Source organism: Oryctolagus cuniculus, chromosome 5 (genome assembly GCF_964237555.1).
Source record: "Oryctolagus cuniculus chromosome 5, mOryCun1.1, whole genome shotgun sequence".
Lineage (NCBI taxonomy): Eukaryota > Metazoa > Chordata > Mammalia > Lagomorpha > Leporidae > Oryctolagus > Oryctolagus cuniculus.
In genome coordinates this window covers 3,094,238-3,116,429 of record NC_091436.1, presented here as the reverse complement: position 1 = coordinate 3,116,429, position 22,192 = coordinate 3,094,238, and the positions used below count along the sequence as shown (strand labels likewise).

Sequence of the window (22,192 nt, the reverse complement as noted above, 5' to 3'; positions counted from 1 at the left end):
GAAATGTTTCCCCTGTCTTGTAAAAGACTCATCTCTTCTCAAATCCCATCTTCAATATAGTTTTTTAACCAAGGAAGAATGTTTAACAGGAAATGTTAACTCCTGCAAGGAAACTTGAAAACTCAAGAAAAAATGTTTAGGAAAAAAAAACTATGCAAAGATTTCAATTTTTTTTCACCAAAAAAACCTTTTAACTTCATTTTTCCATTGACCTTCTGGGACACTCTCATACTTTCATTCTAGTTGACTCTTCCTCACATCCAGATGATTTATGTTTGTAGATATTATCAATGAACATTATAAAAGGAAGAGAAGCAAAACTGCATAAAGTTGTATAAATCCACACCTGATTGTTGCTGTTGGGGAAAATAGAAAAAAATGAAAGTGCCAAAAAGTTTTTATTTTCTGAACAGGGGAAAAACCAGGAGGGATTTTCAATATGAGGTAACAGAAGTGGCGTGTTTTACGCAGTGGATAGTCTAGATAGCTTAGGACAGAAACTAAACTGCAAGCCGTTCTCTTTGTAATGGGGTAAGTCATGTTCCCCCAAAACTTCTAAAAAGTCCTAACCTCTAATACTTGCAAATGTGACTGTATTTGTAAATAGGGCCTTTAAAGAGATGCTTCAGTTGCAATGAGCCCCAGCCCCCGCCAGAGCATGACAGGCTAATGCAGTAATGCTCTGGGGAAAATCTTACACATATGCCTACAAATTTCAAAAGACAGAATAAATTATCTTAATAATTGAATATTGTGTCAATGGATAATAAACATGTAAAAACACATATGATTAGTTCAATCCTAAAACAGGTAAGACAAGACTAAATTCATTTGAACCCTCCAAGAGAATGAACCATGATAAATGGACAGTTCCTGAGTAAAAATTAATGCAGTACATATAATAATAATGTTTCACCAGATACTTTCAAAAAGCATAGACTTGAATTTCACAATTCACACTGTATTATTCTACTAATGTTAAGGAAGCAACATAATTTATTTTAAGATTAATATTTCCAGGGGCCAATGCTGTGGTGAAATGGGTTAAGCCACCATCTTTTATGCCAGGCTCCCATATGCGAACTGATTCAAGTCTCAGATGTTCTACTTTGGACCCAGCTCCCAGCTAATACACCTGGGAAAGTAGCAGGGGATGGCCCAAATGCCTGGGCCACTGCCAGACTGGCTGAGCCTGGTTCAGCCCCAGCTGTGTGGCGATACGGGGAGTCAAACAGTGGATAGGAGATTCTCTCTCTCTTTCCCTCTCTCTCTGTAACTCTGCCTTTAAAATAAATAAGTAAATATTAAAAAAAGAAAGATTAATGTTTCTAGAATCAAAACAAACTTTTCAAACACTTGATTTTAAAAAGAAAATATTCTCCTTAATAAATTTAATAAACTGTACCTCAACATATAAGAGTCACCAAAGTTTGCTAAAAAATAAATGCTATAAGAGTAGGTGTTATGACACAGCCTGGTTAAGCTGCTGCCCAATACCACACCCATCTCAGAGTGTGGGTTTGAGTCCCCACTGCTCAGCTTCCAGTCCAACTTCCTGCTAATGCGCCTGGGATGCAGAAGACGATGACTTAAGTATGTGACTTCCTGCCACCCACACAGCAGACCCAGATGGAGCTCCCGACTGCTCGCTTCAACTCTGCCCAGTTCAGCTGCTGCAGCTTTTTGGGGAATGAACCCACAAATGAAAGACTTCTCTGGATCCTTCCCTCTGTCATTCTACCTTTCAAATAAACAAACAAATAAGTAAATCTTTTAAATACTATGTTTATAGGACCCTGTGTATCAGTTTTATAAAACACTTGCTTAAATTCTGTCTCCACCATTAGCAGGATCTTTGAAAGTAGAAACTACACCTAATTCATCCTCTATTCCTAGTGCCTTGTAATTACAGCCAGTTATTGTTGAAATAAATATAGTGTATAACCTGAACACTGAATCAGCAAATCCTGAAGCATTTGACCTAGCAGAAATAGACCTAGGTTCCTGTAAGCCTCTGGTGACAATATTTTCATCAACCAATAACCTTTCTCCACACATGTGTATGCCCACAAATGACAGTGAATGTAGGATGAGTATTGATTCTGGGATTACGAATGAATTTTAATTAGTCTGAAAATTTGCAAGTACCGAACCCACAAATAATGAGGATTGAAGATGCTTTCACACAGAAGTCATTCAAAAACTGTTTCATAGGCAAATGAATGAAACCAAGATGATATAAAGGTGCTCTCATTACTACTGATAGTTTTGTTATTTCATTCTTGTTTAAGAAACACTCTTGGAACACTGAAGTCAGCAGGGCAAAAATGGTATTTATCATGTCCCAAGCCACTGGTGAGCAGTCAAGCAGCCTAGGGTTACAGGAACTACGTCAGCTGTCTCAGCCTTGCCAGTCTAGCACAGAAGGTTACTTTCTTTGTTTATGTTGCTAGTTCTTAGGTCATATGTACGATAACACTGGAAGAGCATGCCACAAAACTCTGTTGGGACACCTAAGAACTCAAGTCTGCCAGGAGACTAGAAAAAGAAATCACACACAACTCAGGTATCGACCCTGTGATGTTAAAAACAGACCTATACCTAACAGTCAGTATCTTTGCTATGGATAATGTTATCTGAGTCCACGTCAGGCCAGAGTGGCTGACACAGAAGGGTAACTTCTCATCACATTTTGATCTTGGAGAGAGTTCTCTCACTCGTGACTTTAGCTATTTTAGCACATTGTGATAACTTCACAAAATACTACATTTCACCTAGGCAAACTGAAAAAAATTCCTAATCCTATATGTTTGGCACTGGTGATCTGCCTGTGTTTACTTCATAATCCATTTGAATTTATGCTGCAAATACCCCAAAGTCACCATCCACTTGTCCCCGCTGGCGCTGTTCCAGTTCACTCAGCCCTCACTTGCTAAGCTATTCTCACACATCTTGCTAAACCACTGTAACAGCTGCTAATACTTGACAATTAGAGGGCCAAATTCCCACTGGTGACCAAGAAATGCTAAGAGTAGGGATATAAGCATAAAATAAATGTTGCCCATTACAAATGTGAACTTAGTGCACAGAAGTAGAAAGGCACAAACCTGCGTTCACTTATTTTTATATGACAGAAAAAGATTCAAATATAAACACAGTACTTCTACTATCGAGAAAGCTCCATGTGCGGCATCCTGTAAGCTGGAAAACTCCAATTTCCTCTTCCAGTACTAAGCCATCCAGTACAGAGAATGGCTGAAGAAAGGTGGCATTGTTGGCCTGGCCAGTCAGACCCATTTAATTTAATTTATATCATAAAATCTGAGCTGTCAAAGACAGACTCACGGGTTCTCCTAGTGCTAGCACCTACGGAATTACTATGACAAGTCACTTCACATTTCTGTGCCTCAATTTCCTCATCTGGGAAACAGAGATAAAAATAATATTTATACCTCACCAGAATGTTTTAAAGGCTAAATATGGATCACAGATGAAAACTGCTAACAATAGTGGTCAGTACCTATCAGCTATTACTAGGCACGATATGAATAAAACACTAGTTTATACATCAATAAACATGAGTCAGCAAAAGACACAAGACTACCAGAGTGCCCTCAGTAATACATCTTAACTCAAAAATTACATCTTAAGAACTCAGTGGCAGCTCTCAGTTCCATTTTTTTGGCTTCGATGGTAACAAAAATATGGACAATGACTATTTAATCATTGTCCTCAGCTCTCTCATTTTCAATATCTGCATGTAACCATCCTTAATAGTTTTAACCAGTTATATATACTTACTGTAATCCACAATGCTCATTGCTAACCTTATTCAACTAGTGTGTACAATGAGAATTCAGGTTTAGATGATAAGGTGAAACTAATTAAATTTCACTAACTTGGGGTGATCCCATCATCAGTTACTGATAATTCTTGCTATATAACACACCAGGCTGTTCAGATTTTCCGATTTTTCATTCTTACCAAGGCACCCTGCTTTCGAACAAGATAGTCAGTTACAGGCTTCCAGTTATCTTCATTCCTTAGGATTTCCTAATGAGCCGTTAAAGTAGTTAAGCAGACATTCTACAGGCTGACACACTGCTCAGACCTTACCACTGTAAGGACAAGTCTGGTTGTAGAGCAAGTTCTCATGTCCAGATTCTTTATCAGTAGAACAAAAAATGTCTGATATATACACTGGAAGATTACCACTTGATTTTAACAGTTCAATGTCACAAACATAATATTTCACCATATTTCTGATATTTTTAAATGCCAGTAAGTATGCTGAGATACTTCCTGCTATACTTGTGAGATGTTAAGGGTTGCTGAAATGACACTAGTGTATATTCAGCTTTTCTCCCTCCTTGTAGATGTATTTAAATGGGGTAAGTGCAGAGACATTGGTAACAGTACCACAGTTTCTTTATGTAAGACCTACTGAAATCTACCTTTTATAAATCTTTGCCACATTTATTTTCTCACCAAAAAATTCCAAGTGTGACGCCTTATAAGTGGCAACAAACATACCATAAAATATCATGTAAATGCATTCACAATATTTTTGCTAACAAACATTATTTTTGCCAAACAATTCAGAAATAATACTAAACCATTTAAACAGACGGGAACCTGGCTTTCAGTCAAGAAAAGCAGTCATTTAAAAAAAAAAATCCTTCAATCCAGCTGCCTTGCAGACAAAGAGTCTTTTCCCGCTCTGGTAGAAAGTTTGGGAAGGGAGCCAAGGTGCTACTTATCAGCCCTTTGACATCAGGGGAGGACTGCGTGCGTCAGCAGGCCCCGTCCGGACCCCTGGCTCATGGCAATGGACCATGTGCTTCTTATCTTATCAGTTCACAGTGTCTGGCACTTCAGCCATTAGTGTGTGAACGCTGAAGGAAGGAAGGTGTGCATGTAACTGAGAGGGCACAGGTTAGTTATGAGCTAAGCAGGTTTTAGCAACTTACTAACAAAACAAACTGTCCAACATATTACATTAGTTATCCTGAACGTGTCGAACCCAAACTCAACCTGTGAGGTTTCTTCAAAAGAGTGCTCTAGCTATATATAACAGCTTCTCCTCCTATTTATGCGGGTGAATGTCCAAGCTACTGCTTCGTTACATTTCATTTAGAAGGGTTTCAGAAAAAGTAATTTGTGAGAAAATGTAGAAAATGTCCAGATGACTCTAACATTAGCTTGGGGAAAAAAGGGTATTTGGGGGTTAGCAGTAGGATTAAAACTGCAACATTAATGTCTAAACACGGGCCAGAGGCAGAGTCACCCACAGTTGACTGCAGCTCAGTCATACCACTCCAACCAGGAGTGAAGGGTTCTAAGAAACAGTTTCCTGACGAGAAAAAACACTGTCATAAAAACGACTTCACCACAAATTAATTCTTTTTAAAAACTTGTCCCTGATTAAAAAATCATTTTAAAACAAATACAGAAACACCACGCTTGCTAAGTGAAAACTAATTTTGTCAACAGTAAACAAATATCTTGGCTAATAAAGATTTTGATTTACTTGTTTCAGCTCAAACTGTATATTAAATAATGTTCTATTGGGCCGGCGCTGTGGTGTAGCGGGTAAAGCTGCTGCCTGCAGTGCCAGCATCAGTTCAAGTCCCAGCTGCTCCATTACCAATCCAGCTCTCTGCCATGGCCTGGGAAAGCAGTAGAAGATGGCTCAAGTCCTTGGGCCCCTGCACCCATGTGGGATACCCTGAATAAGCTCCTGGCTGCTGGCTTCAGATCGGTGCAGCTCCAGCTGTTGCGGCCAATTAGGGAGTGAAACAGTGGATGGAAGACCTCTCTCTCTGCGCCTCTCCTCTCTCTGTGTAACTCTGACTTTCATATAAATAATAAAATAAATCTTTAAAATAAAATAAAAGTTAAAAAATAATGTTCTATTAAAAATTATAGTAACGTTCCAACTGAGAAAAAGTATGACAAAATTAGATTACTAAGAGCAGGAAATAATTCTAATTGATTGATGGTAATTTTTTTTGAAAAGTTAAAGATTTTAAAAAGCTATTACTGAAATTGATTTATTGTTCTACCTTGCATGTTATATTATACATGTGTACATATTATATGTCTACATGGGAAAATTTATTAAGAGCTATGTTTTAATTGGCTTATGGATAAAAGACTACTCAGAAATTTAAACTGCTAAATTAACTAAAGATACCTTTTTGGTTCATGTGACCTAAATAAATCTCTGTATCAGATGCTTTAAATTTGTTGGTACAAAGAAGCTAACAGTGTTTAAGTCATTGAGGTGTTTGTGCTTGGGTCTGCTGGTCAAAAGTTACACTTGAGTTAGACATTTAAGAAATGTGTCCAAATCATGTATTCTTTTCTTGAAATTTATGGAAGGCATTGGGCCTTTTGGTAAATATTTTCATAGTTGTTACTTAACAGTTAAAACTGCTTATTAAGTTTTCTCTTGATATTAGGTTACCAAGAGTAAGCAATCTGGGAAGCCTGACTTGTTCCCTCATTTCTTCTCTGTTCTCATCAAAGATGGGAAAACTAACTCTATTCTGAAGGAGTCTCCAGGATGTGCAATCTGATCTTTAGACCTTATAAAAGGGATGGAGAACAAATTTCTGTAATAATAGACTGTTACATATACAAGAAATTATGTAGCTTATTTCACCATGGGCACAGTAAACAAGCAAAACCTCCTTTTTAAACCACCCTATGGAAGAGAAAGTTTCACCATGACTTCAAAATCTACAGACAAGGCAATCATCATGTTTGCTCTTAAAGTGAGGTCATAGCTTTTCTCATGGGCACTGTCTACCTCACAGAAAAACCACTATCAGAACATGTCTGTAACTACAGACTTCTAGCCCAAGCCACCAAAGACTAAGGAGGGGACTGAGCACCCTCCTGGCTGGCACTGAAGGCTGCCTCTGTGGTCCACTTTAGCGAAACCAGGAGGACAAGGAGCAAGCTGGGCAGCAGGAGCAGTGCAGGACAGCTGGCAGGCTTTCCTCAGCGATCTGCAGCAAGGAGACCCAACTGCAGCCTGCCCAAATGCACCAGACTTCCGTGTGGAAGCCAGGGCTGCAGCTGCACACAGCAGCCAGCCCATGAAAAGCCCTGGCAGCTCTTCCACCCAAGATCTGCATCACTGGAAACAAAACCGTCCTGGGGGTTGAAGGACTCCTGGTCAGAGCTACAGATCCTGTTGGCTCTAAGCTGAAAAAAAGCCCTACACTCGGCACAGCTTCCAAAGAACCACCACTGTTGAGGGTCAGCCAAGTAGGGTCAGCAACTCTGCAGGCAGAACTGTACATTTCCTTTAGCGATGACACTGGCATTCTCTTCAAGCCAGCTGTCCTCCCAGCCCAGCTAGGTAATGGAGGTCAGCAGGGTGCTTTCCCTAAGGAGGGTCACACCTTCCTTTTTTGCCTCTTCCAGCACCCCATGTGAAGAGATAGGTAGGTCTGGCCAGGCCTTAACGCCCCCCCTTATTATCATCAAGCAACCTCCTGTCTGTTTCTATTTGCCCCTCAATGAGAAACTTCCTGGAGGCTTAGACAACACCTTTCTTAGGTCCTCTAATAATGACCATGTACTTTGTTTTAGATCTTGTGTATTTAATCTGCTTGTTAGATCCATTTTTTCCAGACTTGTAACAGACATGAAAAGGCAAATGGAAGCAGTTTCTGCAAGCTGGCACCACGTCCCCTCCAAGAGGCCACCTCCTGCTGGAACCCCATCTTGACTGCCATTCCCTACTCTCTCTACCCCTACTCAGCTTGAAGAAGCCAGGGCAGAAGTTAGGGTCCCTTCTTCTCGGGGAGGGAATATGAGGAGTCAGACGGATTAACAGGCAGTCAGGTTGGTCCCAATGGAAATTTAGGACACAAAATGCTTTCTTCCCCCAGAAGTTATCTTTATCAAGGTCAAGTGCCCACCTCACTCCCTAGGAGCTTCCATTTTTACCATGCGAATAGCAAGGGAGTGGCGATTCCATCCTTCCTAGCTCAGTTTACTGTAAAAACCAGTTACCTATCCCACCTCCTCAGCAAGTAAGATTACAGATCAGCTCTTTCAGCAGGTTTTGTTCAAGCCTTGTAACCAAATGTCAACCTGTCAAGTTCTTTTCTTCTCCAAAACTGTTCTTAAAAAACCCAGTACCACCAGCCCCTTTGAGTTTTGCCTCTCTTACAGCCCCCCTCCTGTCCACTCTGCCAGGAGGTCTCCGACATAAATAAATCTTGCCTTTAGGCCAGCGCCGCGGCTCACTAGGCTAATCCTCCACCTTGTGGCACCGGCACACCGGGTTCTAGTCCCGGTCGGGGCACCGGATTCTGTCCCGGTTGCCCCTCTTCCAGGCCAGCTCTCTGCTGTGGCCCGAGAGTGCAGTGGAGGATGGCCCAAGTGCTTGGACCCTGCACCCCATGCGAGACCAGGATAAGTACCTGGCTCCTGCCATCGGATCAGCATGGTGTGCCGGCCGCGGTGTGCCGGCCGCAGTGCGCCGGCCGCAGCAGCCATTGGAGGGTGAACCAACGGCACAGGAAGACCTTTCTCTGTCTCTCTCTCACACTGTCCACTCTGCCTATCAAGAAAAAAATAAATAAATAAAAAATAAATCTTGCCTTTAAATTAAAAAAAAAAGTAATGGCATACTTATACTATGATTTACAACTATTCTAAAGTATTATACTTTACAAACTACACTGGCATTCTGTTTATAAAGCCAATAAAACAAGAGATATCTAATATTACCTTAAGCATAATATTTATTATGCCTTCAAGTTCACAATTAATTTGTACTCAGACACTCCTCTACATGGGTTGGAAATTATGCTATTGTTAACTATGAATAAACAGAAAACATGTTTTCTTCCTCCCATGACAAAACTCCATGCCTGATCATACCATGCTATCCTTATATCTCGTTCTTTCTTTCGTTACTAGTAAGTCTGATTTTTGCCCTCCATTATACTCTTTTGTCTCTGTTCATCTGGTTTCCCTGCCACATGGATTAATTCCATCTCTCTATTATAATATTATAAAGTCTGAAAACCTTTGCCAATTATTCCAATGGCACCTTAGCAAGTGCCATAGAATCCCTTTCTTATCCTCACTACTAGGTAAACCCATCCAAACAATTTTCATCACTAGTATTTCTAACTGGTTGAAAAAAAAACAGTCATAGCAATTCTTTTATTCCCCCTGGATGACAACCTATCCTGATTCCACAGCAACTAACAAAGGCCATGCCACTACCGCTGAGCACCCATATACACATCAATATCTCCTGGACATATGAGGGCTGCTTTTTTCCTGAGGGAATTCATCTCTTCAACATTCCTCTGAAACGCTACCACTTTCTATTCTCTTTCTTGATTCAGCTAGCTCCCCCTCTTAGGTCTCGATTCCTTCTCTGCCTTGCTCATTCTGTTAGTCCTCCCCATGTTTCATGTCTATAAACTCTCTAATCCCTGCTACTAGATTTCAAAAATGCTCTGATTGCCCCCAATTCTGAAACATCACCATCAACAAAAATAAAACATCTTAAAACCTGGCAAGCCCATCATACTTTCATTTTTTTCTTTTTTTGCCATAAAAGCCAAAGCAGTAAGTCCAACAAGTAATTTAATGTCCTTCACTAATTCATGCATAGCACTGCACTGAAAGCATTTGATTTTTAACATATACACCAAACTAAACTGCCCAAATTGTTAAAGAGCATTATCTAATCTGATTTTTATCTCAATCTTTATCTTCCTTGTTCTCAACAGTATCAGATATTGTTAACCAATCCCTTATTTTCTTCAAAAAAAAAAAAAAAAACTCCTAAACAACATAGCAAAGAAGCAGGCAGTTTGCCAATAATCAATTTGCCTAAAGCAAATATTAAACAGGCCAACCATCCTACGAAAAACAAAATGAAAATCAGCCAACAAGAACTTTATAGAAACACTCAAAAGCTATTAAAAGTAACCATCCAGCATAAAATACCATAAACTTAACACAGCAAAACCCTGCCTATAATGCTGTGGGAGAGTTCAAAACAAATCAAACATATGATGAGGGCAAATTCTAGTGAACTGATAATTTAATGATTTTGGTAATTAAAACTTATAGCTACGAAGTACTATTTTGCTGCCTATCTGAATGTACTCTCTAAATTTCTTTCGCTGACTTAGTGTCCTCTACTCACCTGTGAAATGTTGGGATTTCCTCTCTTCTATCCTCATTCTACATTCTTTTCCTTCAAAGTCTTCTCTACCCCCATCTCTTCAACTGTAACATCTCTGTGGGTGACTTCTATATCTATACCATTAGCTTCTAAACAAAACAAAACAAAACAAACACAAGAGTCAAACATGAGAAAACCCTCTGCACCACTATCCCTCAGCCTTCACGACTCTGCTGCTCCCTCTACTGTGTTTGTGTCTAAGAGAAATTTTCTGCCACCTCCTCCTCACCTGAGACCTCCTCAATCCATCCTCTCTTCCAGTCTCCAAATTGAAATCATCCAATTCCTGCATCAACTCCTCCACAAGATGTCTACGCTGCCTTTGCTCCAAACACTGCTGACCACCATTTTGCATTCGTAGCAAAGGTCACCATCTGCCCGACTAGGCAATTCAATCACGATACTCCCATTCCCTTGCAAGCTCTTTGTTCAGCAATCACCATAAAAAGTCCACTCTTCTGCAAGGTGCACACCAGGCCTGTAGTCAAAGCACCTATCTTGCCTCCATCAAAATGAAGCCAATGAGAATGGGAATGATAAAAATGGCTCCTTAGGGAGGTTCATCAGTCCTGGGGTTGCCCTGCCTCAGGGTTTCTCATTTTTGGACATGAAATGTCCTATTGCTTCAACAGTCTGAAGCCATGTTTCTTCTCCTTCCTGCCAAAAGGAACCCTGTCAAACTACCCGTCCCCTTCGAAATCCAGCCTTCCTAATTTCCAGTCTGCTGATAAATCTTTCTTCACTCTACTCGCGGGAATTTGGGGCGGGGGTGTCCTCGAGTCCAAAGTCTGTGACCCAGACACCCGTGGTGCCACGCACGCTGGCAGCGTTGACTTCCAATATCAACACCGCGGGACTCCGCGCGCCATTCCACGCCCAGGTCAGTCAGCAACCTCTGACAGCCTCCGCACATCGGGAGGCTGGAACCACGTCCTCGTCCCCATCACAGGCCCTGCTGCCACTAACCGCGCCGGGGCAACGTCACACGCCCGGGCTCTGGGGGCACCGGGACCCGTCTCCGCAAGCGAGCTACGCAGGCTGCCCCTGAGCTGCCCGGCCCAAGATGGCTGCGGGCCGCTGCCCCTCGGCCTCCCCCACCAGGGAGGTCAGTGATGGGTCACACAGCGTGGCCTCCCGAGCACCGAGTGCGTCAAGGCCCAGCCAGGCCAAGCCCACACCCTTGAGGCCGCTGTCCTCCCGCACCCCGCAGCCACCTTGCTCACAAGCCTCGGGCACCACAGGCAGCCGACTTCCGCGTCGTCCAGCCCACGGTGCTACTTCCGGCGTCGTCCAGCCCACGGCGCTACTTCCGGCGTCGTCCAGCCCATGGCACTACTTCCGGCGACATCCAGCCCATGGCACTCACTACTTCCGGCGTCGTCAAGCCCACAGCGCTACTTCCGGCGTCGTCCAGCCCTCCCCGGAAGTGCCGCTACCCGCCTCAGGCCTCCAAGAAAAGGCGCCCAGACGCAGCAGGAGGCTTCTTCCGGCCGAGGCGGGCCCAGCCCCACGCCTTGAATCCGGCCGATGGCCAGAGGACAGGCCAGAACCCAGAACTGCCCGCTGCCTGCGTCCACCGTGCTGCCCACAGCTCCTGGCTCCTGGCCTCTCCCACAGCCTTGGCCAAGGACGGCATGGTCCAGGAGCCCACCTGAGCGGGCCTGCTGGGACTGCCTGCCTCGCCTGACTGTCCACGGCCGGCCTGGCCACGCGGGCGCCCCGGACCGTTCAGCTGGTCAGATCTTTCCTCAGGGAGACGCCTTTCTCCCACCCGCCCCCATTCCTCACCTCCCAGCAGAACCCAGAGGCCTGGTGGACTTTGGTAAATTACCTTTCGTAAGCGCTATGACCCAGTGAAACAGAAGAGAAGCAAAGTGCGTTTTCACCAAAGGACGACAATATTGAGATTTTCACAAAAATGAAAAGTATTGGATCAGTTCCTTACCATCAGAACAGTGAAAAACTCATGAGATGTGGAGGCATCTCCATGACTGGGCCCCCAACTACTTTCATTTTCTGCTGCAAGCCCCCCTTGCCTGCGGCTCTGACACTGACGTGAAAACTACATTTAGACCCCAATTCTTAACCCCCGAATGTATCTACCATTTTTGGCCACCAAACAAACTTTTTCCTCTTTCGTTCTTAGGTACATAATGAATGTCACTATCTCCTACCCACTTCTGCCTTCATGCCCCAGCAGCCTAAACCTGGACCTGTTCTGGATACCAGTACTACTACTGCTGCTCCCACCTTAAGCATTCAGAAAAGTTGTCAGAGACAGACCCCAGACATCTACAACACAGCGGAATAGGTGTAGTAACTGTGCAGGAGGTCACAGGAAAAGGAGCAAAGCCCTGAACTAGGTGAGAACCAGGGTCAGGGAAGGCTCTCACAGTTGGACACCCAAAGTTGGCCTAGAAGTGCACTAACCAGCAAGATGCGGAGGACAGACAGCACTTACCTTCCCAAGGAGGCATGAAGGATCGACCTTTCAGAAGTTCAGGAATTATAGAGGATAAAGGGAAGGTAGAACAGGTGGAAGATGCAGCTCTCACAGTAAGCACTTTTAGGATATTGCATGTTATGCTAAGGATTTAGACTTTTATCTGCAAACAACTGAAAGTACACAGGATTTCACCTCAGAAAAGATACACATCACTCTTATAAATCTCTATAAACATTCATATTTTAAAATTACTTGTATTCTCATAAAAGGAATTGATTGAGGCGAAGTCTTGCCCATTAGTCCACTACTGCAGATACTGTGGCACAGCAGGTAAAGCTGCTGCCTGTGACATCAGCATCACATACATGCTTCTGATTCAGCTCCCTGCTTGTGTTCCTGGGAAAAAAGAAAATGGCCCAAGTACTTGGGGTCCTGCCACCCAAATGGGAGATCTGGTTGAAGCTCCTGGCTCCTGGCTTCGGCGTGGCCCAGCCCCAGCCAATAAGACCATTTGCGGAGTGAATTAGCAGCTGGAAGATTCTCGCTCGCTCGCTCTCTCTCTCTCTCTCTCTCTCTCTTTCTCCCTCACTCCCCTATCTCTGTAATTCTGCCTTTCAAATAAATAAACAATCTTTAAAAAGAAACAAAGAACAACAGGGGAATAAAAGAATAATTAAGTGGTAGACTGACAAGACTGGATACCAGTAAGATGCCCGGGATTAAGGACAATAAGAGTAAGGAACCCCCAAATCATCCTTGCCTCCTTTCTCTCACACTTCCCATCTAAACCTTTAGGCAGTCCTGTTGTCTCAAACTTCACAACAGCATCCCAAATCTGACCAGTTGTCACCATCACAACAGTCCATACTGTGATCCAAGCCATCAGCATCTTGCATCTGGATATTTCAATGGCCACCTAGCTGGCTAACCTGCACTTACTGATAGCCGTGCCTCAACATACCACCCTGTCAAAACCTAACTTAGATCATGCTGCCTTTCTCCTAAGCTCACACAAGTAACAGTCGGAGTCATCATGATGGTTTGTGAAGCCCTTCATGCCTTGCCCCACGACCTCCTGGACCTCCATGAACAAATCAGGCTTCCACTCTGGGACCTTTGAGCTGCCTCATTTTTGTTCAGACATCTACATGGGTAAACCCTTCACCTTCTTCAAATTATTGTTCAAAATACTACCCCCAATGAGAATTATACAACAAGATTTAGTATTGCTGTCTCCCAACCCCCACTGACTCAGCTCTTGATCCTCATTCTGTTCTACTTAAACATGTTTCCCATGTCATTCTAATGTTCTGACATTCTACATAATTTATTTAGCTTTTTATCTTCTACTAGAATATGCGAACTACAAGGCTAGAAATCTTTTGTTCACCTAGAATAGGTGCTTAATAATAAATATTTAAATCAATGAATGTTTGAACAAATAAACCCAGCACTGGGTGTCAAGAGATAAGCATGGGAAGGAATCAGTTATGACTTCTGCTGAAAATCTCAGAGCTGAATCTAAATGAGAAGAAACTAAACAAGCATGTAAGTGGTTTGGGAATTTCCAGACAGGGATCACAGCGTGAGAAGACATGGATTCAAAGGAAGAAATAGGGCATGCGTGGAACTACAAATAGCCTGGTGTTTCTGAACTTAAGTAAGAGGCAGAGAGGTAGAAATGAGGTTGGTACTTACCAACTAGCCAAGGTTCTAGATTATAGAATGCCTGGTATCCTAGCTCAAGTAAGTCTGTTGTGAGTTTATGAAAACAAAGTCTCTAATATTATGGAGGATGATTAATTTTAGGGAAAAAATAATGTCTACACAAGCCAGTGGAGATACATTTCAGAGACATAACCAGCAGGACTTTCTGATTAAATGTGGTAGGGCAGCAGTGACTGAGACTAGAAGTGAGTACCAGCTTTCATGCTTGCATAGCTCTGTGTGTGGCATAACTAATAAAAGATGGTAAATTCAATTTGGGACATGTCAAGTGAAATAATTTTTGGCATATTCAGTAATAAAAACAGGTGATAAAATAAACATGAATTTTCTCTTTAGATTCATATGGTGACACCATGGAGAGAAATTTGAGGTAAGAAACCTGTTAACTTTTTCTTTTTTTTTTTTTTTTTTTGACAGGCAGAGTTAGACAGTGAGAGAGAGAGAGAGACAGAGAGAAAGGTCTTCCTTTTCCGTTGGTTCACCCCGCAAATGGCCGCTACGGAAGGAGCCAGGTGCTTCCTACTGGTCTCCCATGCGGGTGCAGGGCCCAAGGACCTGGGCCATCCTCCACTGTACTCCCGGGCCACAGCAGAGAGCTGGACTGGAAGAAGAACAACCAGGACAGAATCCAGCGTCCCAACCAGGACTAGAACCCGGGGCGCTGGTGCCGCAGGCGGAGGATTAGCCAAGTGAGCCGCAGCACCGGCTCCTGTTAACTGTTTTAACAATAACCTGCCACAATACCCTACCAAGGAAAAAAAATAAAAATGTCCCATTAACAACTTAAATCTTCCCAGCTAAAAAGTATAGTTTGGAACATATAATACTAATTTGGACACTACTACACTTTGTTGAGAATAGTGCTACAGACTAAATGTTTATGTCCCTCCAACATTGATATATTGAAGACCTAATCCCCAAGTGTCCGAGGACTTAGAGGATGGGGTAATGATCTCATGAAGGTGGGATCTTCATGTTGGCATTAGTGTAAGTTTCTCTCTCATCAGTATGAAGATACAGTGAGAAGCCAGCCATTTGCAAAGGAGGCAGAGGGCCTTCACCCGAAACTGCATCTGCTGGCACCTTCATCTTGCTTCCCAGCCTCCAAAGCTGAGAGAAAGAAATGCTTGTTAAGTTATCCAGCCTATGCTATTGTTTGAAGCTGCCCAAACTGACTAAGACAGATAGGAAGACACATATTGCTTAAAACCCATGATAAACAGTAAAACAAAAATAATTTAGCATGTATCAGAGACTATGAATTTTCTTTGATTATTCTCATGAACACAACTGCTAAATCTACATGGACAAGGGACTAATTTATTCTGTTTGGTACAAAGGGTTTGAATAACCCTAAACTTATCTCATATTTAAAGCAAACACTGAGTATAAGTCTAAGAACATGGGTTCTGGTTCTAGGTATTCCATTTACTTGATACAAAATCTTACACTAATATCACACTTAGTGACTGCTCTTACTTCTCCATCCAACTGTGCACTTATTTGTACATTCAGTAACTTTTCTGCATGCCAACAATATGCGAGGTACTAAAGGAAATCTAAGAATGACAAAAATACAACCTTTGCCTTTTACTCAAGCAGAGAAACGGTAAGAACAGATAAAGATAAGTAACACTAGCTATGCCTGAGCCACCTATGTCCCAGAGCTTTTGTTAAGCTTAAATAAACAAACTGTGCAAGCAGGCGACAGACATAGCAGTTAAGATGTTAGCTGGGATGCCAACATCCCATTTATTTTTGAATCGCAGCTTCTCTTTCAATCCAGCTTCCTGCTAATGCACACATGGAGAGGCAACAGGTGGTGGATTATTGGGTATTTGGTCTTTGTAACCTTTGTGGGAGATCCAGAATAAGTCCTTGACTCCTGGCTTCAGCCTGGGCCAGCACCCCAGCTGATTCAAGCATTTGGGAGAATGAATAAGAAGTCAGAAGATTTCTGTGTTTATATCTCTTTCTTTCAAATGAAATGAAAATAAATACATAAGAAAAATAAATTAATTGTTAAAATGTTTTCAAAAATAAAATAAAGCTGTTCACAGAAGTAAAGTGCCAATACTTTAAGGCACTTGTTGACCATAACATTTCTCCATGTGGGCAGTGTGGTCATTATGTTACTTAATAATGAACTTAATAAAGCATCTAGAAATACAGTGCCACGCAATAAGAAATCAGTGAGTGAGGGCCAGCAGTGTGACATAGCAAGTTAAGCCACACCAGCAATGCTGGCATCCCATTTGGGTGCCAGTTTGTGTCCCAGCTACTCCACTTTCAATCCAGTTCCCTGCTCATGTGCCTGGGAAAGCAGCAGCAGATCTCCAAGTACAAGGACCCTTGCCACCCAATGAGAAACCCAGATGAAGGTCCAGGCTCCTGGCTTCAGCCTGGCCCAGCCCTGGCTCTAGCAGACATTTGGGAAGTGGTGAACCAGTAAATGAAAGACATCTTTATCTCTTTCTCCCTATCACTCCGCCTCTCAAATACACAAAATAAGTCTTACATTTAAAAAAAGCCAGTGAATTGCAAGACAGTGTTAACTTATAGTTGATGTAACATTAAAAGATACCAAAAATGGAAAAAATAAAAACTGTATGAGGCTTAAGTATGCAGAAGCATATGTTTTAAATTATAAACATATGATTTCTATGTCAGTAACAAGTTAACTAAAAGAATGTATTTCAAATTAACTGTATTTTTCTAAAATGCAGTAAAAGCACAACTTTTTAAAAACTAATGGCATTTAAATGGAAAATTGCTTAGAAAGAATAATGAGTACAAAAACTGAACAAGAGAAAAAAGTCACCATCTACCAAAAGAAACAATGTGAATTCATGAGTCATTGGAACAGACCTGAAAAACAAACAAACAAAAAATCTATATTTTGGGTATTTTTACTAATTTGTTTTTAATAAGAACTTTGATATCAAACTTTCTCTAATTTAGTTGTCCTTTTTGAATGTGCATACACTGAACAATTAAAACAACTGAAAAATGTATCGGGAGTAGTCTCGATCCCACCACATTCTCCCCACCACACACAGACAGCTGTCTCCCTGTGTGTCTTACCAATGTTTCTCCATGTGGCAAATAACTGGTTGAACCTTCATAAATACAAATACATCAAATGGATCTACCTCCAAAAACTAGAGCTTTTCTGAGCCAACTGCTTGTGTTACCATTGGTCCATATCTATTGAGTACTTACTATATGTCAGGCACTATTCTAATCACTTTACATTTACCAAATCACTTAATCTTCAAAATCATCCTATGATAAAGTGTTAGCATTATCCTCATTTTACAGGAGAAAAGAAGAGTAAGAAGTTACGTAACTGTCCAGAGTTTACCCAGCAAATAAGTACTTAGGCTACATTTCAAATCAAATTAGTGTTCCTTCAGATTCCATACATTTTAGCACCTATCCTCTCTAATATCTCTCAAGCCTCACTGCCTCTCATTTATAAGTAAAAGAGTCAGATGCTATGTAGGTGAAAAAACGACTTCTCAAAAGATATCTACATCAAGTTTGTGGGACTTGTGAATATCACCTTACATGGCAAAATATGAGATTAAAGATCTTGAGAGGAGGAGTTCCCTTTACAGTATCCAAGTGGGCTCTAACTGTAAGCACTGCCATGGTATTCCACCAAGCATTCCTCTGATCAAGGAACTTAACCATGAATGAGCTGTGGCCATGGACCCAAGATCATGGAACTCACTAGTCAAACCCTGCTGCCCTAACATGAAGTGGCTGGATGATAAAGTAGAACAGCTGTGCAGACTCAGTCGCAGCAAGGTAGGGCAGCCCGTGGGGCAGGGCAGTGTCCTCTGTGAGACTGCTTATGAGGCCCTAAACCACCATCCAGATGGGAATGGCTCACTATTACACCTGGTGTTCTCCTGCTGAAACCTGTACTACCTGTCCCAGAAACTGATGCCTTCTGGTCCTGGCAAGAGTTCTTAATTTCAAAGGAGGAAAGTTTGCACTGAAAGACACACAACTCCACCAAACTGGAGTGAGGACTGTCCCTCAGGCCCTTTGCAGTCCTGATGCCTCTGAACCAACAGGCAGAGAAAGTGGCTACTGTGGTCACTGTGGTGGGCAATCCTGAATGCCAACAGGAAACCTGGCTGCCACTCAGAGGTCCAGCTCCAGGCCCCAACCCACTGCGTGATATTTCAAGTCCAACTGTAGGCAGCTACAAAGCTCTGCCTGGCAGCCCTCATGGGACACCACCCTCCCCCCTAACCCCAGGCCAGACTTGGTGCACTGTCATTTTCTGGAAGGGGTTTCCCCAACTGGGTCAGCCATCCTCCCTCGCAAAGCTTCATCCTTAGACCAGGTGCCACCACTCAGTGACCTTCATACTCATGCTCAGTATTTTTCCACTGAAAGCCCTTCCTGCAGCTAACAAACCCATCAAGAGGCAGAAGCCCTTTGTTTGGGATTCCTCATTGGTGAAGTAATTCCCCACCTGAGCGGATCTACCTAAGTCGCTCCTAGAACCATTCTGCAGGGGAGAATGGAATACTAACAAGCCAGCACCATTTGGTGTCTCTTGCTTTCGCTGTCCCAGCAAGTGAATAAAGGCTTAATCACTGGTCTGACCCTTGTGCTGTTACCTGTGTCCCTGGGTGCTTGTCAACACACAATGGAGGGAAGGAAGAGCACATCCAAAGTGCCAATAATCCCTTAAGGCATCTCAGTACTATCATGGCTGTGATGAAAGTGAATGGAAATTAGTTCTTCTTTAAAAGTCTGGTAGAATTCAACAGTGAAGCCATCCAGTCCAGGGCTCTTCTTTGTTGGGAGGGTCTTTGTTACTGATTCAATCTCCAGCTTGGTTATTAGTCTATTTAGTTTTTCTGTGTGTTCATGACTCAATTTTGGTAGATTGTATGTGTCTAGAAGTCTATACATTTCTTCTAGATTTTCCAATTGTAGACATATAGCTGTTTGTAGTAATTCCTAATGATTCTATTTCTGTGGTATCAGTCATTACAACTCCTTTCTCATCTCTGATTTTATTGATTTGGGTCTTCTCCCTTTTTTGGATTAGTTGGACCAGTGGTATATCAATTTTGTCTATTTTTTCAAAAAAACAGCTCTTCATTTCACTGATTTTTGTATTGTTTCTTGGTTTCCATTTTGTTTATTTCTTCTCTAATCATTTCTTTCTTCTTACTAATTTTGGGTTTAGTTTGTTGTTATTTTTCTAGGTCCTTGAGATATACTGATAGACCATTTATTTGATGTCATTCTAATTTCTTGATGTGGGCACTAACTGCTATAAACTTCCCTCTTAACACTGCTTTGGCTGTATCCCATAAGTTTTGATATGTTGTGTTGTCATCTTCATTAGTTTCCAGGAATTTTCTGGTTTCCCTTTTGATTTCTTCTATGACCCACTGTTCATTCAGGAGTGTGTTGCTTGGTTTCCACTGTGTTTGCTTATTTTCTAAAGCTGTTCACTTCTAGCTTCATTCCAATGTGGTCAGACAAGATACATGGAATAATTCTACCAAACTTTTAAAGAATAACTAATTACAATTTTCTCAAAACATTCAAGGCAATTGAAGGGAGGGAATCCCTCCAAACTCCCTCCATGGGGCTGGTATCACCTTAATTCCAAAACCAGAAAAAGACACAAAAAAGAAAGAGAACTACAGACCAATATCCCTATAACATAGATGAAAAATTCTCATAAATTCTTAACAAACTACTAGCTAATCAAATCCAACAACACATCAGAAAGATCATTCACCTGGATCAAGTAGGATTTTTCCCTGGTATGCGGGAATAGTTCAAAATACACAAAACAATAAATGTGATACATTAACAAACTGAATAAAAACCATATGATTACCTCAACAAATTCAGATAAAGCATTTGATAACAATATCCTTTCATGAAAAAAAAAAAAAACAACTTCAGCAAATTATATATAGACCAAGCATTCCTCAACACAATCAAGACAATTTGTGACAAACCCATTCACACCTGATTCTCCTGAAGAACCACTCTTTAGGGGAAAATGGAACACTAACAAGTCAGCACCATTTGATGAGAACATCATACTGAATGGGGAAAAGCTGGAAGCATTTCCACTGAGATCCAGAACCAGACAAGCATGCCTACTTTCACCACTGCTATCCAATATAGTTCTGGAAGTTTTAACTAGAGCCATTAAGCAAGAAAAAGAAATCAAAGGGATACAATCTGGAAAGGAGAAAGTCAAATTATTCCTGTTTGCAGATGACATCATTCCATATATAGGGGTACCAAAAGACTCCACTAAGTGGCTGGCGCCACAGCTCACTAGGCTAATCCTCCACCTGAAGCCCCGGCACTCCAGGTTTTAGTCCCGGTTGGGGCGCTGGTTCTGCCCGGTTGCTCCTCTTCCAGGCCAGCTCTCTGCTGTGTCCTGGGAGTGCAATGGAGGATGGCCCAAGTGCTTGGGCCCTGCACTCGCATGGGAGACCAGGAGGAAGCGCCTGGCTCCTGACTTTGGATCAGCACTGCACACCAGCCATAGCGGCCATTTGGGGGGAGAACCAACAGAAGGAAGACTTTACTCTTTGTCTCTCTCTCTCTCACTGTCTAACTCTGCCTGTCAAAAAGAAAAAAAAAGACTCCACTAAGATTACTGGAACTGATAGGAGCTTGGTACAGTTGCAGGTTATAAAATCAACACACAAAAATTAATAGCCCTTGTATGCACAGACAAGCTACGGCTGAGAAAGAACTTGTAAGATCAGTTCTTATACACAACAGCTACCAAAAAAAAAAAAAAAAACTTAAATACTTTGGAATAAATTTAACCTATGATGTGAAAGATCTCTAAAATGAAAATTACAAAACATTAAAGAAATAGAAGATACAATAAAATGGAAGAATCTTCCATGTTTGTGTACTAAAATAATTAATATAATCAAAATGCCCCCATACTACTGAAAGTGTGACCCCAATCAAAATATCAAGGACATTCTTCTCAGATCTCGAAAAAATTATGCTAAAATTCATAGGAAACACAAGAAACCTGAATAGCTAAAACAAAACAATCTTAAGCAACAAAAATAAAACTGGAGACATCACAGTGTCAGACTTCAAGACATACCACAGGGCAGTTATAATCAAAACAGCCTGCCTCTGGCACAAAAATAGACATGTAGACAAATAAAACAGAATAGAAACCCCAGAAATTAAACCAACTGATCTTTGACAAATTAGATGAAATCAATCCCTGGAGAAAGAACAGTCTCTTCAACAGTGCTGGGAAAATTGGATTTACACATGCAGGATGAAACAAGACCCCTACCTTATACCTTATACAAAAATCAACTCAAAATGGACCGGGGATCTAAATCTGTGACCTGATACCATCAAATTACTAGAGGAAAGCATTGGGGAAACTCTGCCAAGACAGTGGCACAGGCAAAGACTTCTTGGAGAAGACCTCAGAAGCACAGGCAATAAAGACGAAAATACACAAATGGGGTTACATCAAGCCAAGAAGCTTCTGTACTGCAAATGAAACACTGAGCAAAGAGAAGAGGCAAATGACAGAATAGGAAAAAATATTTTCATACTATATAACTGATAAAGGGTTAATATCCAGGATCTATAAAGATCTCAAGAAATTCAACAACAGAACAAGCCAATTAAGAAATGGGCAAAGAACGTGGACAGGCAACTTTCAAAGAATGAAATAAAATGGCCAACAAACACTTTAAAAAGTGCTCAGGATCATTAGCCATAAGGGAAAT

The 22,192-nt window shown here is 41.8% G+C and overlaps 1 protein-coding gene across 11 annotated transcripts in view; it reads right to left on the bottom strand.

Annotated features, from left to right (window-relative positions):
• The window catches only part of PDE10A (phosphodiesterase 10A), a 631,241-nt gene that overhangs the window by 265,606 nt on the left and 343,443 nt on the right, over positions 1-22,192 (bottom strand). Inside the window, exons 1-2 of one of the 11 annotated variants that reach the window (XM_070073295.1) lie at positions 11,449-21,217; positions 10,196-10,323 (exon numbers count right to left, since the gene is read on the bottom strand). The exons of 8 other annotated variants lie outside the window; for them this stretch is intronic. In XM_070073295.1, the coding sequence (XP_069929396.1) occupies positions 10,196-10,232 (37 nt within the window). In that variant the 5' untranslated portion in view covers positions 10,233-10,323; positions 11,449-21,217. Of the gene's footprint in view, positions 1-10,195; positions 10,324-11,448; positions 21,218-22,192 lie in introns of those variants that run through there. 2 more of the 11 variants (XM_070073296.1, XM_070073301.1) reach the window with 2 other exon arrangements.